This window comes from Blennius ocellaris (genome assembly GCF_963422515.1).
Source record: "Blennius ocellaris genome assembly, chromosome: 1".
Taxonomy (NCBI): Eukaryota; Metazoa; Chordata; class Actinopteri; order Blenniiformes; family Blenniidae; genus Blennius; species Blennius ocellaris.
In genome coordinates this window covers 19,524,694-19,544,870 of record NC_137650.1, presented here as the reverse complement: position 1 = coordinate 19,544,870, position 20,177 = coordinate 19,524,694, and the positions used below count along the sequence as shown (strand labels likewise).

Genomic DNA, 20,177 nt, shown 5'->3' with positions numbered 1-20,177 from the left:
GCGGAAAGTTAGGCCATGTACGTATGTCTCTAAACTATACATCTGGAAGACAAGTAAAATCCTGTAAAAGCCAAACTGACCTTCTTTAGAGATAATTTGAGGCCTTCCTAACAGCCGTACAAGGCAAAGAGCAAACGGCACAGCTCTTCTACCCCTGCGAGTCCAGATTTGCACATCTGTTTCTCTGCTTCTCTCTGCCAGCCCTCTCCCTCAAAGTTTTGACTTCTATCCATCCATGCTCTAACACTACTGTAGGTAACACAAACACACAAAGTCTCTTCTCAGACACTGCAGCAAGAGCAGCAATGAAAGAGTCTGTGTGTGTGTGTGTGTATATATATATATATATAGAGTGTGTAATACTACTGGGAGCTTCTTGGAGGTACGGCACAACGCGTGTATTGATACTTTTTTTTCCAATTTGACTGTGGGGCATTTTGCTTTCCAGTTAAAATCTAATTTTGTCACCATTAAAATGAAAAAAAAAAAGTCCAAGGCTGAATGAGCCATCCACAACATGAACTGGACCTTTGAGTTTAGCCTGCGGCGCTCCAGCTGAGCTCTGGCGAGAGCTGAGAGTCGATGCGAATGCTGCACTGCCCACAATATTCCTAGTGAATATTTCAAGAATTTCTGAAATAAAGAATTAGAAAATAAAGAATTTCCTGTTAAAAAAAAAAGAAGAAAAAAAGCCAAACCTGAAAGTTTCTCAGAATGAGCCTATAAGACACAACTTTTTGTCAAAGTTTGTCTGAGAAAGAGAAATTATGGCCAAAATCTACACCTGTCTTCATAACTGCATCATTGCAACATGAAAATATTGATGATGAGAAATAATTTAAACTTCTTTTAAACTTCCTTTATAAGCCTTTAGTTTCCAGCCCTATGCAGTGGGAAGGTTATAATGACCTCTATATGGCCGATTATTAGGTTTGACATTCTGCTTAAAGCTGCAGACTCCTGATTAATGTCTTCATTGATTAATCATCAGATTAGTTTCTTGATTGATGATTTAAGTAGTAAAAACAGAACTCTGGGGCAATGCCATCAGATTGCTTATTTGGCTGCAATCCAAAGCCTAAAAATATCAGATGGACCTTGAGGGGAGTTTGCTTTGCGATAGTCAAGAATGAACTTCAAACCTAATTTTTAGCCACGATTTATGATGAGCTCCCACTGGCTCTATCAATGTGAACATTTGAAGAAGAAAAAAATAAGAAATTGTTGAAGTGTATGTGAAATGTCCAGAGTTCTGAAAACCACGAATGACATCAACCTTAAGAAGAAAGAAAAAAATAACCTGCTTTTACACGAAGCATGGAAGCAATAATATCAATTTTAAAGGGAGATTTGATAGAAATCGAAGCTTAATCTTTATTTTGATCCTGATTTTCATATCTGGCATTTGTTCAGTCAGTTGTGCATCCTTGTATTCAGAAGGGAACCTGAACGATCAGGTGAAATATCAACACAGGTCACCTGTTCAAACAGAAATATCGTTTCCTTGTGGGTTCACGCTGGTTAGTTTCTCTGGTGCACATCCAGCATAAACCAGCAAGGAAACTCTGAGTTTGCAGCAGAACAATGAAAAGAAAAATTGAACAAGTAGGAACAGGTGGTCTGTCATTTTTTCCAGATTTGTGTTTAGAACATACAATACAGAACTAATAATAACTGGAAGGCACATATAGGGGGGTAGAAGAGTGTGTCAGACTTTGTATACCAAGTGAGGACTTTATCTTTCTCAAAGTAGAATCACGTCACATTGGGGGGGGGGTTAGTAGAATAAGGATAAGGTAAAGGGTTATAGGGTCAGATCGTTCCCCCCTGGCAGTGTGTAATCTGGTTCTTATCACGCCAGTGGAAGCTTGACACACGAGAGCTTTTGTCGTGAGCCGTTTCACGCGCCGCTCCGGTGTTTCTGGCGCCCCTGGCGGCTCCTTTGGGGCGCAACGCGGCTGCAACACCGACAACAAGCGGAGCGTGATGAGCAGAGCTCCCCTCACTCCAGCAGCCACGAAACACGCCACTGAGCGTTTACAACCGCAGCGCTCCTGCCGGGACTCCCGATCGGACAAGGGAAACCGGCGCGGCACGGCACGGCTCGACTCGCGGCCAGCCCCCGAGCCCTCCTCCCTGGGCTTTTTTTTTTTTTTTTTTTGCCTGTGCCGGTGTTTGATTGGATTAGAGTCGGGCTCGCCTTTGCCCTCTAACCCCGCTGATGTTGGCTTGCTGCTTCCTGCTCCCTCCGCTGCTCCCCCTGACCGACTGACGAAGTCTTGAAGCGCCCTGCGCGGACACACAGCCGACCGGGACCGGAGAGCCGAGCGGAGAGCCGCGACACACGGAGGCGGGCGGGCGGTCGGGCGGTCGGTCGGGAAAAAAAGCAGGCAGCCATGCGGAGGAAATCAAGGATAATGTTGTGTTTCGCGGTGCTGTGGGTGCTGGGGATAGCCTACTACTTCTACTCGGGGACAGCGCTGAGCCGAAAGGTAGGACTTCCCGTTCCTCGGCTGCTCGTTTCGGGCTCGATCGCTCCGGTTTCAGTGTCGCTGTGGATGTTTTCCTCCAGGACAAAGCGAAGATGGAGCGGTGTGATTTTGATCGGGTTTTTTTTTCTTTTTCTTTTTTTGTTACCCCCCCCCCCCCCCACCACCTCCTCCGCGGATCGCTGGTGTTTTGCGACGTTGAGAGGAATGTAATAAAAAGGCCTGCTAGTGTCAGTGTGCAGGCATCGATTTGGTGCGGATGAGTGTGGACGGGGGGGGGGGGGGGGGGGGTGAGTGGTGTCCGGCCGGCCGGTCTCTGCGCACGGACCTCCCGTCGCGCCGGTGACTGCCTTCCTGTGGCACCGCGGAGCCGACACCGGCCAGCTGCCGTTCACCACTGCCTACGGTGGCCGCGTGGAATGATGTGAGAGCGCGCTAGAGATTTTTTAGCAGGGATTGTGATTGTTATTATTGATAGGAGGCTGCCGGCCTGGCTGTGAGGGCCTGGGGGGGTGGAGGAGGTTAGGGGGGGGGGGGGGGGTTGGAGCCGCTAGATCACGTCAGCGCGAGCTGCTGCCGCTGCCCGGAGACATCAACCCAGATCAGGAAGTGTACAGATTAACAACGGGCTCGACCACTCATCCACCCTCTGCTGTCTGCCTGGGCTTTATCTTAAAATGTAGCCCTTTGACAGTGTTTATTTGTTTGTGTTGTGGCAGTGAGAACAGCCCCGGTTTATCTCAGACTCCAGACCCCCCCTGTCTCCTCCTGTCGTCTGAAAACATTCCTCCTGTTATTTGATGAGCTCAAGTGACTGTAGTCTGGTGTAACATCCATGGAGCAAATCCTCACATAATCTGCAGGTTTTATTTTTATTAATTTTTTATTTTTATTCATTGAGATTCAGATTTGTGTTGCAGTGATTTCTGTCAGTTTGAGCTGAATATGTTGTCCCTACCAGTGTTTCACACCCATTTCAGACACTAAGGTCATCCAGTGTTCTCAGATTTGTCCAACTACAATATTGTAATGAAGACACGTGTTTTTTTTAAGAGGGTGCATGATAACCTTGGGCCACGACTTTCCAGGAAGCAGTTTGTTAAATAGTTTTGATCAGCTCCTGCTCTGTCAATGTTGAAATGCCTATAAGTTTTATTTAGTAATAGTTACTCAGACTGTAAGTCCTACAGGCTGCACTATCCCCAGGTACAATCGAAAGCAGTCATCCCCAACCTTTTTTTTTTTTTGCAGCATGGACCAGTAATAAGCAACATATTTTATTCACAGACAGGACTTTTTATTATTCCTTTTTTATAAATAAGCATGTATTGTTTTGTCATTACTTATAGTCACAACACTGTTCAAGTTGAAGCATCTTGAAGCTTCTCTTCCCCTATAAAGCATCTCCTGCTTTTGGTCTGACGTCTGGATAAAATAAGACATCTCAAGCATGGCATTCGATTCTGGGAAGTCATAATCTGCTGCAGACTGATCATTAATGGACATAATCTTTAGTGCCTGTCCTCCTTAGAGCTCAATGTTAGAATTCAAGACATTTCCTTGTCCAAAAGGTATAAAGCTGAACAGTATTTGAGGACTGACTGCTCGGCAAAAGAAGATGGTCTAACAATTATTTCTACTCTTTTAAAGATGAAATGGTGGAGGACTAGACCTCCTCTCCTTAAAAAAAAACCCACATAACAAAACAAAGAACAATCTGTGTTTTAAGACCAGTAAGAATCATCTCACAGTAAAAAGCAAAGCAAAGAACTTGAATAGACACGCCTATGAAATGGTTTATAAAAAAAACAAAACACCCCTATAACCTCGACAGGGTTCATCACAGGGATGTGGTATCCGTGTGGATTAGGTTTTAGCCAATCTTCTCTAAATGAACTGACAGTCGGTCCACTTTTTGTGTGTCTCTGCTGTGTGTGTGTGTCACATTGGCCGACAGCAGAGGTGAACTCTCTGTGTTAACCCGAGGTTGGGATTCCATTCATGATGCACCCAGCCTGTACATGCAGGGGGACGCCATGCGTGAAAGTTCCAACATCCTCCAGGTGGTCACATGTAGAGTTAAGGCATGGCGCTGCTGTTAACACGTCGACGTCCCGTGTTGGTGTGTGTGAGAAACCCTCTCATTTAGATGTTGGGGGGAAAGAATCCAGTCCCAACCCGATGTGTGGGCCTGCGTAATGTAGGGCAGCCTATCGGACTGTGTATGGATGAAGTGCACTGCGTGGGTGGTTTGTGCACACTGCACTGCTTCTATTGCCCTGCTGGATTTAGTAGAGTGACTGACTGACTGTGTGTGTGTGTGTGAACGCCCCATGTGTATTCCACCTGTCTCTTGTCTTGTCGTATCTGTCTCACTGTGTTTGCTTTGCTCCAGTCAACCAGAGCAGCCCTTTTACTTTTCCATTAGTCCGATAGCTCCACTCCGCCTGTGTGTGTGTGTGTGTGTTTGAGGTCCTTAAAGGGGTCAAATTGACATGCCTTGATAAGCAACTTTCTCTGGAGTAGGATTGCCAGGAGCATTAATATGGATGATGGGCTGTACCCGGCCGCCGTCGCCATACAAAGGGACATTTAATCTGTTTACACAAGTGCAGTGCAGACAGGTAAAGTGTTGTTTTCCCCTTCATGTCCGCCCCCACGTTCAAAAGAACAGGCATATAATAATTTCTCTCTGCCATCTTGAAACAAACTTTGTAAGTCTCATTTTGTGAATTTTTTTTTTTTTTATAGAGGCACTCAACACTTTGCATATAAAACCTCTGAACAGATGGACTGGATGTGATGGACCTGAGAGACACATTCAGAATCAAATACAAAGTTTTCAGTCTTCCTGATGATTGGGAAGTTTTGCATTTGTTCCAGCTTGTGTTGGAGACGTTCAGTGTTACAGGAGGGTTTTCTCTGCTCTTTTAATGTTTCTGCCGTTCGTTCCACTTTGCCGTTCATGAATGTTCCAACATTGATAAAACTGCCCAGTTATGCTGCAGTTCAAAAGCCAAAGGTTTCCGAAATAAACTTAACAATTTGAACATCAGCAACAGATTTAGGTTTTCCTCCTCTGCCGTGTAACGAAACTCTTCCTCACCGGGTGTTTCACCACAACAATTCCGTTGATAACGATTGTATCTGGAAGTACCGAGCAGTGGCTCTATGAGAACATTACCTGATTCAAAAACCTTGAAGCGTCATTCAACACAGAGGGTATTTTTCTTTGCATCCCCACGCTTCAGTCAAGACTCCACCACCTCCTCCTCCTCCTCTCACTGGTCACACTCTGGTGTCCCAATCCGATGCGACGCCTCACAAAACTACAAGTTGTAGTGTCATTGCCGATCACGGACATGTGGTGTAGCCCGAGCCTCGAGTCCTGCAGCTCAGTCTCCACACCGAAGGCGAAGTACCCTCTTATAAATAAAGTGAGAAAAAAAACACAACAAACCAGTCTTTCTTCCCGATCAGCAAGTTCAATTTGCTTCTTGAGCTTTGTCACACTCTGGTGTTACTGAAGCTCTTTGATCAAAGTGCCCAACAAATGGCTTTTCCCACTGTTATCAGCTGAAAAGTCTCATTTAAGGACACTTTTTCCAATACATATACTTTCTGTCTAAATAAATAATCAAGTATTTCCGTTTCTGACAGACTTTGCTTTTGCAAAAGAAACCTCATCATTTGTTTCCGAAGGTCAAGAACAAATGTTTGCACAGAATGTTCCCTGTGTCTTGGATTCATAGATTTCAAAGTGCAATTTGTCTTTCAGTTATGAATTTACCCAGAGATCATCTTGAATTCCAAATTTTTAAAGTTGACTGCCCTCAACCACATTGACTCGGTGTGTTTTGCATGAGTTATAAATGCAAACCAAATAACCTCATTTTAGTATAAACATCGATTTAAGCGACAACTGATACATCTATTGAGTTTATTTAAATACTTAGGTGGTTCTTGAAACATTTTATGTGAAAGCCTTCATTTTGTTGTTATCACACTCCTGCAGTTGGAAATTGGAAATGCATTTCTCCTTTTTAATAATGAGAACTTTTAATATCTATTCCTATCATAAAATTCCATGGTGCTCAGCTGGTGGACCGAAGGTGAATCTTTCTTCTTCCTTGTGTCATACTCGACGTACGGTGTGTAAAATGACCAGAAACTTTTGGAGACTCCCAGTGGCCGGACTCGATACAAACCCACATATCTGTCGGTGCCCCATCGTACACAGGAGGATAATGTTGCAAACATGAGCCTGCGGCCTCGCCAGGGCGCCCCATTAAGAGCTTCCTCATTCTCCAGACCTTAGAGGTATTTTCCTGCCAGCACTTAACGTTGAGTCTGCCCTCCTGCTTTATCAGACGGTCATCTCGGGTGTGTGTGTGGGGGGGGGTTGTAGTAAAACAATAGATAAATGACATTGGCGTTGAGTCAAAAAAAAAAAAAAGCAACACCAAACTCGAGCTTCACTCAGCAAGTCGTCGTCTGTGAACACCAAGGACTCAAACTGCATTTGTCGAGTAAGTGTGTTTTCTTTCTCAAGCTGAGGCACGTCACACGCAACCCCCTTATGTGCAACTTTTCTCTCACCAAGAAAAATAACCCCAAATTGGCCCCAAAACAATTCCAAGTGTGAAAAAGTCCAGAACAAATCAGCAAGCAGTCAGTTCATACTGACGGACTCGGCTTTCACCTAAAAGTGCAACAGAACCAGAGGTGTGTGTATTTCTCAATGTTGTAGCTGGAGCTTTGACTGACTGTTGTTTTGGTGGAGGGCTGTGGAGTGACTTCTTCTCCCAGCTATCAGGCGAGGGGAGAGGAGGCTCAGCGGGGGACTCTTGACTGGGCTAAACGTTGCGAGTGACTTACAGCCTTGTGTTATCTGGAGCTTCAGGCATTCGGCTTTTGCACGTCTGTGCGCGTCTCCAACGTCGGCTTTATCAATACATCCCTCTTTCATCCGGGAGGCGTTGAACTCGTTGGCTTGGAGACTTTCTCTGTTTGCAAGGCTGGAAACCCCCCAAAAAAGGGTGGAAAAAAATGGTGCAGTTGCAAATCACACAGCCGGGGAAGGGGTGACAGTGTTGTTTTATGAGATTGTCATTTTGCTGGATGGATCGTTGGCCTGTTATTTAGTGTACAAGTTGGATCTGGAAATGCACCAGGTACGACACAATACACAATGAAAAAAGTCAGTTGACTCCAGCACACAATGCAGGATAAACCCATCAGCTGTAATAATGGGTGTAATGTGTGTGTATGTTCAGCTGCACAAGACCTGTGAAGGTGTCTGATATCTTGTACCAAGATGTGTGCATGGCTGCCCGTGACAATTCCACTTGATTGATTTGCGTTTCCTTTCTTGGACCAAATATTTTCCCGTGCTGACTTGAGAAACCTCTATATGAGCTGTTTTTTTTTTTTTTTTTTTGTTTTGACTCATTCACCATCAAAATTGTCCAACTCTCCTGAATCTGTTCAGCTGGTGGCGTCTTGGTCACTGCAGTTGTCTTTGGTCGTAAAGTTCTAGCTGTTCGGTGTTCACTGCAGGTATGTGAAATATAAACAACTTACACTCGATTCAGAATCAAAACCATCTCTGAAACGTGACCAACAAATAAAAACCGTTCTCCTCAAACGGAAACAATTTGTCTGTGATATCGGGAAGGAAAAATCCGTTTTAATAATCAGATGTTCTCTTTACTGTTGAATTGTGTCGGAGCGTCACACCAAGCCTTCAATATCTCTGCCAAGAAACTTGAAGATCCCTTTTGGAGTTGAGCATCGGATTGGGGGAAAAACCCTTTGAAAAAAAAAAAAAGTCTTAAATAAATGAAACATTCCAATTTCATAGGCTGGTGAACAGTTCCACTAAAATGCACAGAGACAGAGATTTGCCCATAACACTGATGACATGTGTTCAGTTCCCGTTGTTTTTGTAACTGCAGCATAATCATCGGGCTTATAGACCTCTGGCGTTGGATCCACTTCAGGCCTCGGCAGCTCGATACGTTCGTAATGCCAAAAATACAATGTAATTTCAGCCAGCGTGCAGATCCATTATTGCTAACTAACTAAATGCAGTTCCATAGAGCAAACGCTGAATCGATAAAAGGCTTAAATTAATCTGGGGGAATCACCGGGCACTGAACCCGTCTCGGAGATACGGATTTTGTCTGAAGCATTGATGCTTTGTGCTCGTGCGTCTGTGTTCCTCCGTTGTTCTATGTGCGCTCGCACTCCATTAAATAATAATCACTCGTGACAGATGCTTGACAGAATCGGGGGGGTCTGAACTCAGATGCGAAAGAATAAGTTGTGTCACTGTTGTTTTTCTGTGGGGACGATGATAAAAAAAAATAAAAAAGATCCCTTTGAACCCAGAAGCTGCCTCGCAGTCACATCTGGGTTCACACATGACTTCGTAAACCGAGAGTCTCGGGAGAGAGAGAGACTGTGTTGTTTTGGTTCAACAGCTCCACAGATGTGCGTGCGGGGCAGACGGGTGCCTTGCTCGAGGGACCGCTGGCAGTGCATTTTTCTGGGGGCGGGGGGGGAAAACTGGTACTGTGTTTGTGTGAGAGATCAGAGTCACCTACAGTTACCTGACAGCACTATGAAAGCACAGATGTGTTTCAATGGGCACCCTTTGATTTTCTTATTTGGTTAAAACGATCTGTAAGACCAAGTCAGACAAAACTACAGGTCCTTGTCAGGGAAAACTGCAGATTTGCAAACAGTGAGAATGATTTTGGGTTAGATTTTTCCTCTCGTCATTGCTCATCTTCCAGTTGTATGAGCTGTATTTATGTTCGCCTCTTTTTTTAAACGCTTGAATTTTGAGTGTGTGAATTTCTTTCCACCGTGCCTCTTGAATATTTGAAAAGGAGTCGACAAAATTGTTCGCACGCACGGATTCTTTGTACCAGTCTCACTACGCAATGTGCCGATGACTTTTATAGATGGCTGACGCAATTCAACTGACATTGAAGATGTAAACGACGGCAAGTTTCTCAAATTTGAAGTCTTTGATCGCTGTTGAATGTCTGATACATTTCTGAACGAGTCCACGTGCCGATAGTAGATGGTGTTCGTACTTGCTGTTTCTCTGTATTGCCCGTTTCACGGATTAGAAACAATGAAGGAAACACACGAGGCAGCAGTTGTTATGAGCATGCTGTGATTTTACTTCCACGACAATTCTGAGTGCTTAAATGCGTGTTGGGTCTTTTTTTTTTCAGCTCAGCTAAGACTATAACAATTATGTTATTAAATGCATTGTCACAAAAAAAACAAAAAAACAAGCAAAAAGCAACAGCCTGTTACTTTGGAGCTCTTTGGTAAGTTTGCTATGTTCACGCTTCAATCAAACTTTATTCAGAGTTTCGAAACAGACCAAGACCCGTCTTTTAAACCGACTTGGTGTCGATGTTTGGGCGGTACAAATGAGCATGGTACAACTGAATTGTGCCATGAATCTAAAAAAAAACACTTTGTGAAAATGTTTAGTGAAACACAGTGTTGTTGTCAGAGACCCTTGTTTTTTTAAGTCATTTTTTTTAAGGTTTAGTGTTGATTATATGCTGCTCTTTTACAGACATTTCTTATTTTCCGGTCCTGAAGGTTCAGCTTGACTTGAGCTTCCTCTCTAAATGCGAATCTAATGGCGTCTTTGTTTTTCGAAAGGAATAAGCTTAACAGCCCAACCAGATGGTGTTTCAATGAAATTGCAATCTGCTCTTACATTGTCTGTCACCACACGAGTGGCTCTGCTCAGCAAATAAGAAACACTTTATTTTTTTATCTTTTATTCATGGATCATTAAGTGATAATGATGCTGCTTATGACCTGATAGCGTTAGCGTGTATCGCTCTGCTGGAATGGCATCATGTATGTTGTTGCCTTTCAGTGCAGATCTTCTGTTTGAGAAGTATCATCTGGTCAGCTGGAAATCAAATTGAATTAAATTTGGTGAGGGAAGTGTAATTTAGACCCAAGCACAGATCTAACACGCACATAATTGGCTGTGAAGCAGCAACTTGAGATCTCCCCGGGGGGCCCATTGTGATTTCAATTATAAAATATCACTGACGTCGGTTTCAAATGAAAATCCTCCTCCTTTTTTTGTGCTTCTGTCTGTCATTAGTGAGCAGTCGTATCGAAATGAGCGAAACATTTGAGTAGAAAATCTGCTACACCTTTAGTTTTATGCTGCCAGACGAAAACGCTTAATAGGTGAATAAGTAAAGGACTTGGCCGACAGTCATTTAGTTACTTTAATGATTTCCTATGAGAAAAGACAAGCGAAAATGAGCAGTCATGGAAATGGAGAGAAACTAAATGTTGAGTCAGGGGGGAAAAGCCCGCCACGGCGTCCAAAACCAGATTGGGGTGTTTTGTGTGTTTGGCAGGTTTTATTTCCAGCAGTCGGAGCGGGTTTTGCCTGCCTTGCCAGCTCTGGAACCTCGCGACGGCCGGACTGACGGACAGCTGTGTCGATGGCAGGAGATAAGCGTTGACACATGGCCGAGAAAGACGACAAATAGTTTTCTAAATAGACGGAGCCCCAGAGAGGGGAGCGCAAGTGTTCAGTCTGTGGAAGTCAAAGCGGTTTTCTCCCTTTGCTGCTGGCAACCAGTTTGACTGCGTCCTGATCCGCCGAGTGAGAACATCATTTATTCACTTCTTTAATGGCGTGTTTCTTTTCTTCTGTGTCGCCTCTCGGTTATTAGAAGAGTCCTTGTGGCTCAACACAGCAGCATGTTGCATCCATGCGTGCCTCTAAAGTGGATTATTTTTTTCCCCCCCCTTCTAAAGGGTTTTCTTCTCTGCCAGTTGACGAGCATTCACGGAGAGCTTGAAAGAGACGAGGAAGACCCATTGTTCCCGGGACGGGCGCCGAGACGAACGCTTTTCAAAGAGCTGTTTTCTAGTTTACCATCAGGAGAAAACACAGCAGCCCTCTTTTATTCAATTTGTCACTGATAGGCAAACTATTCAGAGCTCGTCAAGTCGGGTCAGCAGTGATCTGTGCTCCCGTTTATGAGGCCTCACTCGGGCGTTCACATACTGTAGGCCTCGTGGGGGAAGGCATGTGCTCGTGTGGTTTTTTTAATTTATTTATACAATAACAAATAAAGAAAACAAGGAGGTTCGTAAATGGAAGAAGAAGAACATCAAATCATATCAAAACAACAAAAATAAATAAAGCAAATTGCCAAACATCATTAAGTATGTACAAATATACACGTATACATTCATATGATGACATTTTTTTTTTTTTTTTGTCGGTTACATTATTTAATCTACATGATTTCCCAAATCAGTGTTACTTCAAAAGACTAGTTTTCAGACACAGTTGCAGAATACAAGTTGTTTGCATTCCCCATATAAAACTCTTGAAAGTAAACTGAGAATCTGTCTTGGGGAAGTTGTTGCCCGATGTTTTGAAAACGTTGCCTTTAATTTTTGGATCTACTTTTCACATTATAATTGGCTACTAAAGGGTGAAAAGAACTGTATCTGATCTGAAGCAGTAATTGCTTCGTGATTTTACCGCAGACGTATTATGAATTCAGGCTAAAAGAAGACAAGCCAAGGTGTACCGGATCAAGCCTGTAGATGTTTTTTTTTTTATGCCGGGCTTCCTTTTTGAGATCTGCTCCTTCTGCAGGGCTTTGAGCTACTTACCACTGCTCGCTCAATCATCACGTTTAACAGAGCATGTGTTGAACGTGCAAACACTCACCATGGCCGCCCACCTCTTCCTCATCCCGAAACATTCACAGTAGCCGTGTTGAGCGCCCGTCACATTTGGGTCACAGGAGGCTGAGGCTGACGGCTCTCATCAGCCACGGCCTTGAATGAGGCGCACGCTGTTGGTTACTCATCATTTTCCCCTCAAAAAAAGTATTTCATGTTTTTGCATTATTGACACCCAGAATAAGAATGAAATAGTTTTAACAAATTTCCCCTTAACTACATCTGTTGATGTATTTAAGATTAGTTTGTTAAACTATGAATTATGCTCATTAGTTTATATGTGCTGTTCGTCATATGCAGTATTAATAACGGCGTGATTCATTTAACACGATCTTGTAACACTGTCTCGTGCTTTCTCCTTATTTATAAGGACGGTATCATTTAAGAGAGAAAATATGAATCAAGTCCAGGTTTTTTTTTATGCTTTATATGTCAAGTGGCTGTCGGAACAACACAGCAAAGCTCCTGCTGTGTTAAAACATTTTTTTTTTTTTTTTATATGGAAAAAAGTCCTAAGGTTATCTGGCTCTGTAAAAAGTGGTAGGTTTTTCGATTTTTTTTTTTTCCCTTTTGCAACTGAGGTTTGTAGGAGGTGTTAATTTGTCTTTGTGTACCACATTGTGGCCATTCAATAATAAACTGGCATTTCTTTTTAGCTTCACTAAGAAGAGCTATTATATTTGAAGAAAAAAAGAAAAACCCCAAAGCTGTAATGGTTCTCTGTGTGGCGATTTGTGAAGCACCTGGTCGCTGCTGCTATCTTTGGGTTTTGATATCTGCCTGACAGGATGAATGAACCAGGCTTTCTATATTGTCACACCAACCATTTTTCAGTGGCTGTCAAGCAATTTCTTCACTGACAGCAGCTTCAATAGATGAGGCCACAGTTGCTGCAGCATTTTCTGTAAGTTTCTCTTCGACTGGGAACAGCTGGAGTAAATTACAACACTGTCAGAAGTGCTGTCGCTACTGCCTCATGTGACCTCGTACGCCGATCACGCAGGCAGCTGCGCAATGTAGAAATTCTTGGAAAAACCCAGGTCCAGATTCCACAGTGAAGTTTGTGATGCTACCGGCCAATACTTGTAAAGTAGGTGCTTGTAAAGTTTGCTTTTACGATATGCTGAAATGGTTTTCAGGAAACAGAGGTGCTGACTCGGCACCAACTGTAAGAAAAAAAGAGGAATCTGAAAATCTGAAGAAGGGAAAAAAATAAATAGAAGACAACTCTTGGAAAGACATTTCTCACCATCTACAGCTTCATTCCTACATTTTCAGCCCGGTAGAAATTCCTATTTTAGTACACAATGCCTCATGACTGAATGGCTAGACGTGAAAGATGAGGATAGGTTGGATGTGTGGTTATTCTCTTCCAAGGGACATGTCAGCATTTTTTTTTGCGTTTACTCACTTATTACACCAGTTGGCATCTTAGAAGTTTTTTTTTCCACACATGCCTTCAGAGTTGAGTTGCTGTGTCTGACCTGAAACGCTTCAAAGTGGCAGGAGTGGGAGGTTACTGTTCAAGTAGTTAAAGAACCGAAGGCGAAAAAAAAAAAAAAAAAAAACCTGAAAATTGCATCACATTTAAAGAAAAAAAAAAAAAAGACTCCCGAGACAGCACTGCTACTCTGGAGTTAAAAACAGACTGCTACTGTATGGTAGATTCCTCTGGTGACAGAAACCGCGGACCTGTATAAAAATACACTCTGAGCATTGGTAAAGTATGCGCCCGCTTTACCAGAAACCCTCTATTTTATCTGAAGCTCCACACAAAGATCCTGTCAGCCGAGGTTTCCGCGCGCCAACGTCTCCCCAACGGTAGACTGGTTCTGCTGCCTCAGGACTCTGCCGCCCAGTTGTAATTGAAGGAGTGCACAGTGATTTATAGGAGGAAATACTTTTGTCTCTTTAAAAACCTGCTGTGCCCATCAGTTCATGTCAAAAATACCAATGCTGCCTGAACACAGTTGGTAGTTGGACGGCAAGTATTCACCCCTGTTTTAACATTCCCTCCGCTATAACAACAAAAGTATGACGAATAGATTAAATCTCGCATTGGTCTGCATTTGTGTTGGGATTATCAGCTAATTAGTTCATTATCTACAGAAGTAAGCCTGGTGCCTCTGAAAAGACCTGTTGCGGGTGATGGTTGTACCAGAGGAGTTAAAGAGAGGCCCGTGGAACTGTTGACGTGGCACACTCCACTGCAGACGCTGAGGTTTAACCATGTGATTGCAAAAATTTTAATTGTCCCAACGTAAAGTCTAAGAGCCAAAAGGAAATCTATGGGCGGGGCGGGTGCGGTTGGCCAGGCACGACAAACGCAAAAACCCCCGAGGCAAGAAAGTTTTGTGGCTGTGCTCATCAAAGAAAGGTGGGGTCCTGACAGGATGTAGACTTTAGTTCACAATCATGTCACCGGGGTTGCTCTCACTCACGCTCTCGAGACATTTACCTGGGAGAAGTGTGTGGAAATCCAGAACTGAGCTCAACCACATGTAAAGCAAACTTTATCACCCAGTGCAAAGTTTACATATGTCCGACTGATCCCATGTGTGAGTACAGCAGGTCAGCGCTCGTAAAACTGGCAGTGAAGCTGTTGGACACGTTGCTTGACATTTCTCTGTGTGACTAAAGTACGAAACCAGAAGAACGAGGACTATTCCCATCAAGATCCCCAACAAAAGCATTTTTTTCCCCCCACACAGAGGCAACAAAACCTGTTTATTTGTAAGTTAACAATAAAATTCTGACTCAACCATGTGACTATGATTAACTTTGCTTTTGTTAGAAAACATACTTGGAACAAATTTGAGAAGAACAGTCACTACAAATCAGAGGAGTAAGTTTATGAGTCTTTTATTAAACAGATACAGCATACATGGGCAACCAGCGAGCCAATTTCCCCCCCAAAAATGATTAATTACGGATTTGATCCTGAATTTTAGCGTGATGGCTGTTTGCAAGTATAATTGAACGAGGGATTCACAATATATTGCACCTTTATCAGTGCAGTATCTTCAGAGAGGACTTACATAAGGACTCACAGAACTGCCATCAATTATATTACCATGGACTGTGCATTCACACTCTGCACATTCAGTATGACCGATTTAAAAAAAATTTTAATACGAAAGAACAGTTCTATTGTTGGCAATTCACCAAAATAAATGAGCATCCAGCTCACAACTAAAACACTACTGGTGGGACTATAGATACAAAGGGAATAGTAATTAAAAGAAGAACATAACCAAAAAGTCAGTATTGTTGTTAATCAAACACAGGAGAAAAAAAAAGCACTATTATCTTGAAGCACAAATGCATAATACGGTTGTCACAATATTTACCGTACGTTGGATGTTTACAGAACATTGTGCTGTTTGAATTCGAACCAGGTGTAAATTGAAATTTTACTTACTTCAAGGAAACAAATGCATGTTGATTAGAATTGTAAATGTAGAAGTAGTCCTTTTCCCCTGACGTGTCACACAGCGTCAGTCTGTCACTGTTTGACACGTCACTCTGTGTATAAGCGTGTGTTGAATTTGCCGGGACTTCTAACTCCATCCATATTTCACTTTGCCTCCAATAAACCATATTGTAATGCAATGATTTCCTTCGGTCTCTCCCTCTTCCCTGTTGTCCCTCTACTTTTTTCCCCCCCTCTCTCCTGGATATTTGCTTTCTTTTTCTCACAAATACTCTTTTCCCTGTTCACACAGAAACCTGCCTTTTTGTAGTATTTGTATTGGGTCTTAGTAAAAGAAGAAGAAGGAAAAAAAAATCCCATTCTTTAGTTTTTTTGTATCGGGCCACTCCGGGAACCAATTAGATAACACAATACTGTTGCCATGTACGGACCCCCCCCCCCCCCCCCCCCCCCCCCAAAAAAAAAAAAAGCATGCCAGTGACCCACTTTGGGGCTCTAGCCCACTGAAGTTGTAAAGAAAGTAGCTGAATACCGTGAGCTCTTTGAGCCAGCAGGCGCTCTGCCCGTTTCTGTGTCTCTTATGCAGTTCTGCCTTAAAAGGTAGGTTTGATTTATATGTACTTCCAGTGGGGGCAGAGCAGATTTGATTGGGTTGTATCTCAAACAGATGAGCTAAGAATAGCTCAAGCAATCTAACAAGTTTAGCTGGATTGGCCTGGAATAGCTGGCAATGCTTTCTCTCCTTGCCATGCCGTGCGTCATCTCGAATCTGGAGCCTAAATATCATGTTAGAGGTGAAGCCAAGTCGACTGATGACGTGCTCTCTGCAGATGCAGGTTCATCCCAATGGACCTGAGCTATAATGTGACTTTTTTGGGGGGGGATTGTATCGTGGTCGGTATCCCTGTCTCCCGTGAGCCCTTGCATCCTGCTACTCTCTGTGGACATTTGAACCGTTGCTCCGTAACAGCTCAGTCTGCTGGCTGTCAGCTTTGTTTGTTCCTGACACACCCTGCCTCACCTGCCTGTCACGTCTCTCCTCCATACCGTCACTCTTCTTTCCACCGCCGTCCATTAACGACAGGGCGGCTTCAGAGTGCGCGGTGCCCCTCGCAGGTCGCGCAGTCGCTCTCTGCCTGGAATTTACTGACCCAAACACCGTGTGAAATACGTCGGCATGTGGACCTGCAGCCTTTAAACAGCCAGCAGCGACGTCTGTGTGGCCCGCTGCTGTCAGAGGACTGATTAAAATCTATGAATGCAGCTAAATGAAATTACACCCTCAAAACTATAATGGCAGGATCGAGTTAAATTGTGGCATTAGAGTGTTTATGTTCCTGCGGAAGTCCTTGTTTTGCATTCTGCCGTCGGCAGATGTCTCGGCGCTTGCTCTCAAAAATCAACTCATGGCTCTTCCCATAGTAGTGTACCAGGAGTAAGCATCAAACTTGGTTTGATGTCTTCTGTTGGAAAATGGTGCTGAAGGTGTATGTTTGTGTCCTCGCTGTGACTTTGCCCACCCGCCCTGAATAATTCAGTTGCGATTTGAACTTCAGCTTCGGAGCAGGACAGTCTGGATCTATCTCAGAAATAAGCACAGGTAAGAAAAACAAAACGTAAGTGAGGGGCATACAGTAATCCTCAAACACACTGCCTGTGTGTGTGTGGTGTGTGTGTGGAGGGAGTGTCCAAAATAAAACTTCATCGGCCATATTCAAACAATGACTTATTTTACGTCACCCGAGGCAAAAACTCTTAACATTTTCATTAGTTTTGCCACCGTCTCTGTTTTCATTGACGTAATCCGAGACTATATTAAGTGGTGTTTATATGTGGACATTTTACTTCTGCTGTTAGATAGTTGTCGGCTCAGGTTCAAACGACAGGCCTAAGTTGCTTAAGTAAAAAGTAGTTTTCTACTTCAGCAGTGATTATTTTTACTTTGAAATATTAAACGGGTAGCTCTTGCTTGCATATGAAACATAAAATCCTTCTCTAATGATCCCGAACCAAAGTGTGAGGAATATGCGAGAGAATCCAGCACGCGCCCCTCCTGATCATGATAAAGGTCTCTAATATGTCAGTGTCTGGTAAGTGAAACTGTCGGTTGTAACTCAAAATAAGACTTCTGTTTGTCTCTGGGGACAAGCTGCAATGATGAAGAGGTAGCAATTTATTTCAAATGGCTCATATCCAATTACAAAAAAAAAGAAAAAAAAAAAGAGGCTTTTGTCTTGGCAGAAAAGCAAAAGAAACGAGAGCCAAACGGTGTAATTAGATTTCATTAAAAGTCCCTGTGTCTGTTCCTCTGCTGCGACTCCGGCACACGTCTGTGAAGTTCAACGTCACAAAAAAAAACTGAGCTCCTGTGATCCGGGCGTGCTGGAGACACATTAGTTGTCGTGTGTGTGTGTGTGTGTGTGTGTGTGTGTGTGTGTGTGTGTGTGTGTGTGTGTGTGTGTGTGTGTGTGTGTGTGTGTGTGTGTGTGTGTGTGTGTGTGTGTGTGTGTGTGTGTGTGTGTGTGTGTGTGTGTGTGTGGTGTGTGTGTGTGTGTGTGTGTGTGTGTGTGTGTGTGTGTGTGTGTGTGTGTTCATTAGAGAGAAGCCACACAGAACCAGATGTGTCATATCCAAAAAGAAGGCATGTGCCCACGTTACACACCAAAACTTTGACTTCTGTAATCCGACTGGATCTGTTGTTTCTTTCCATGGCTCACTTTGACAGAAGTTTGTTCTAAAAGACGTTACTTTTGTTGTAGATGAAACCCGTTGCAGAGCTGCTGTCTCTCTCTGGCTGTTAGCTTTTAGTCCGTTTTCCTTTTTTCCCCCCCTTTTTTTTTTTCATGGTCGTTGTGATTTATTTGCAGTCCCCCCAAAATTATCCTCAGCTTACATTAATAAAAGCTGTCCGCATCTTGGTAGTTTATCTCACCTGTTTTGCTGCTGCCTCTTGGCGTTATTTGATCATTAATCAGTTTCTTTTCAGGAAACGGGTCTTAATGCTGACTAAAGAATGTACCCGCCTTGCACTTCCAGCAGAAAATATTGGATTTTAAACAGTGACTTATTATCGGGAAGAGACCAAAAATAACATGTCTGCACCGCCATTTGACTTCTGGGTAAGTGATATAACTTCAGCTGAACACAATGAGTGAATCAGTCACTGGAATAACCACAAGGTGCTGACAGCTCAGCTGAGGTATCACAGGCAAGTGTTGTTCCATTATTCAGATATTCCAACTTGAGGAGGACATTTAAAAGTAATTCATAGGTTACTTTTCCTACTAACTAATTCAACAATAAACTGTAAGTTTTAAAGCACTACTTTTTTTTTAAAAATAAGTAACTAATACAGTGCTTATTTTGGTATATCAGTGACAGTGTTTTAAAATGTATATATACTAACGGATGACTCTTTTGCTAACTTTGGAGTATTTCACAGTATGGGTATGATGACTTAGTAGATAAATAAGAGAGCAGTTTGATTCAGTCGGAAAATCACGACACTGTAATGTAATGTGGTCTTAACTATTGAAAGACATTAACGGCTTTGTCACGTCCAACGTTTTCACAGCCTCAGTTGTCAATATCCAATGTCTCATGTCGCACATATATTTCCTCCACTTCTTCGGGGTATTCAGCATACTGATAAAATGTTTCAAATATCCCAGCAATTCCACATTAGCAATCCTGGACAACGGTTGAGAGAGAAAAAAGGCAGGAACCCCCCCAGAACCTAGATCATAGGAAATACTATATGCTTATCTTTAAGTCCTTTTACATCTTGAGTATATCCATGCTAACCCCAAGTCATGCTTCTAAGAAACTGGAAGGAAGGAATCACCAAATATCTTAAAATGATATCTCTCTCTCTCTCTCTCTCTCTCTCTCTCTCTCTCTCTCTCTCTCTCTTCTCTCTCTCTCTCTCTCTCATAGATTATGAGAGAGAGAGAGAGAAACTGGAACATTGTGAGTGCCCAATTAATCCTCAAATCTGTCTTGTATTATTGGATACTTTTCATTTTCTCATGATTTCTAGCTTATCCTCATTAATCACATCTCAAGCATTTTGCCAAATCATAGTGAAAACACTTATTAATTATTGGGACGACATATTGCTCTTTATTTGTCAATTGCCAAATGTGCCTCAGTTGGGAGAAGGGCTGCTTTCTCAACAGCATGAATAACGGTGCTTGTTGTAATGCACGTCTCTTAAAAGGTTTGTGCAGTTTGATCATTTCACGTCATGACACGATATGCTTTGCAATGTGCAGACAGATAAACACACCAGTGGTAAAATGCATCAAAAACCTTTAGGGCATTAAATTCCTGTTCAGACCGCATTGAATGGTTTACATTTTCTACTTTCCACATGACGGCGGAGAATGAGTTTTTGAGAAGAATAACGGGGGCATTATATTTTAGGCTTTTTTTCAGCTCTATATGCCACTTTTCTATGTTTGAGCTTGCATCGACTTGTACAA

General features: G+C 43.0%; 1 protein-coding gene across 1 annotated transcript in view; it reads left to right on the top strand.

Moving 5' to 3' along the window:
* Window positions 1-2,363: 2,363 nt before the first annotated feature.
* Window positions 2,364-20,177, top strand: part of galnt2 (UDP-N-acetyl-alpha-D-galactosamine:polypeptide N-acetylgalactosaminyltransferase 2) — a 54,451-nt gene continuing 36,637 nt past the window's right edge. The window contains exon 1 of the mRNA XM_080495990.1: window positions 2,364-2,492. Coding sequence (XP_080352116.1) covers window positions 2,397-2,492 — 96 coding nt within the window. The 5' untranslated portion in view covers window positions 2,364-2,396. The remainder of the gene's footprint in view (window positions 2,493-20,177) is intronic.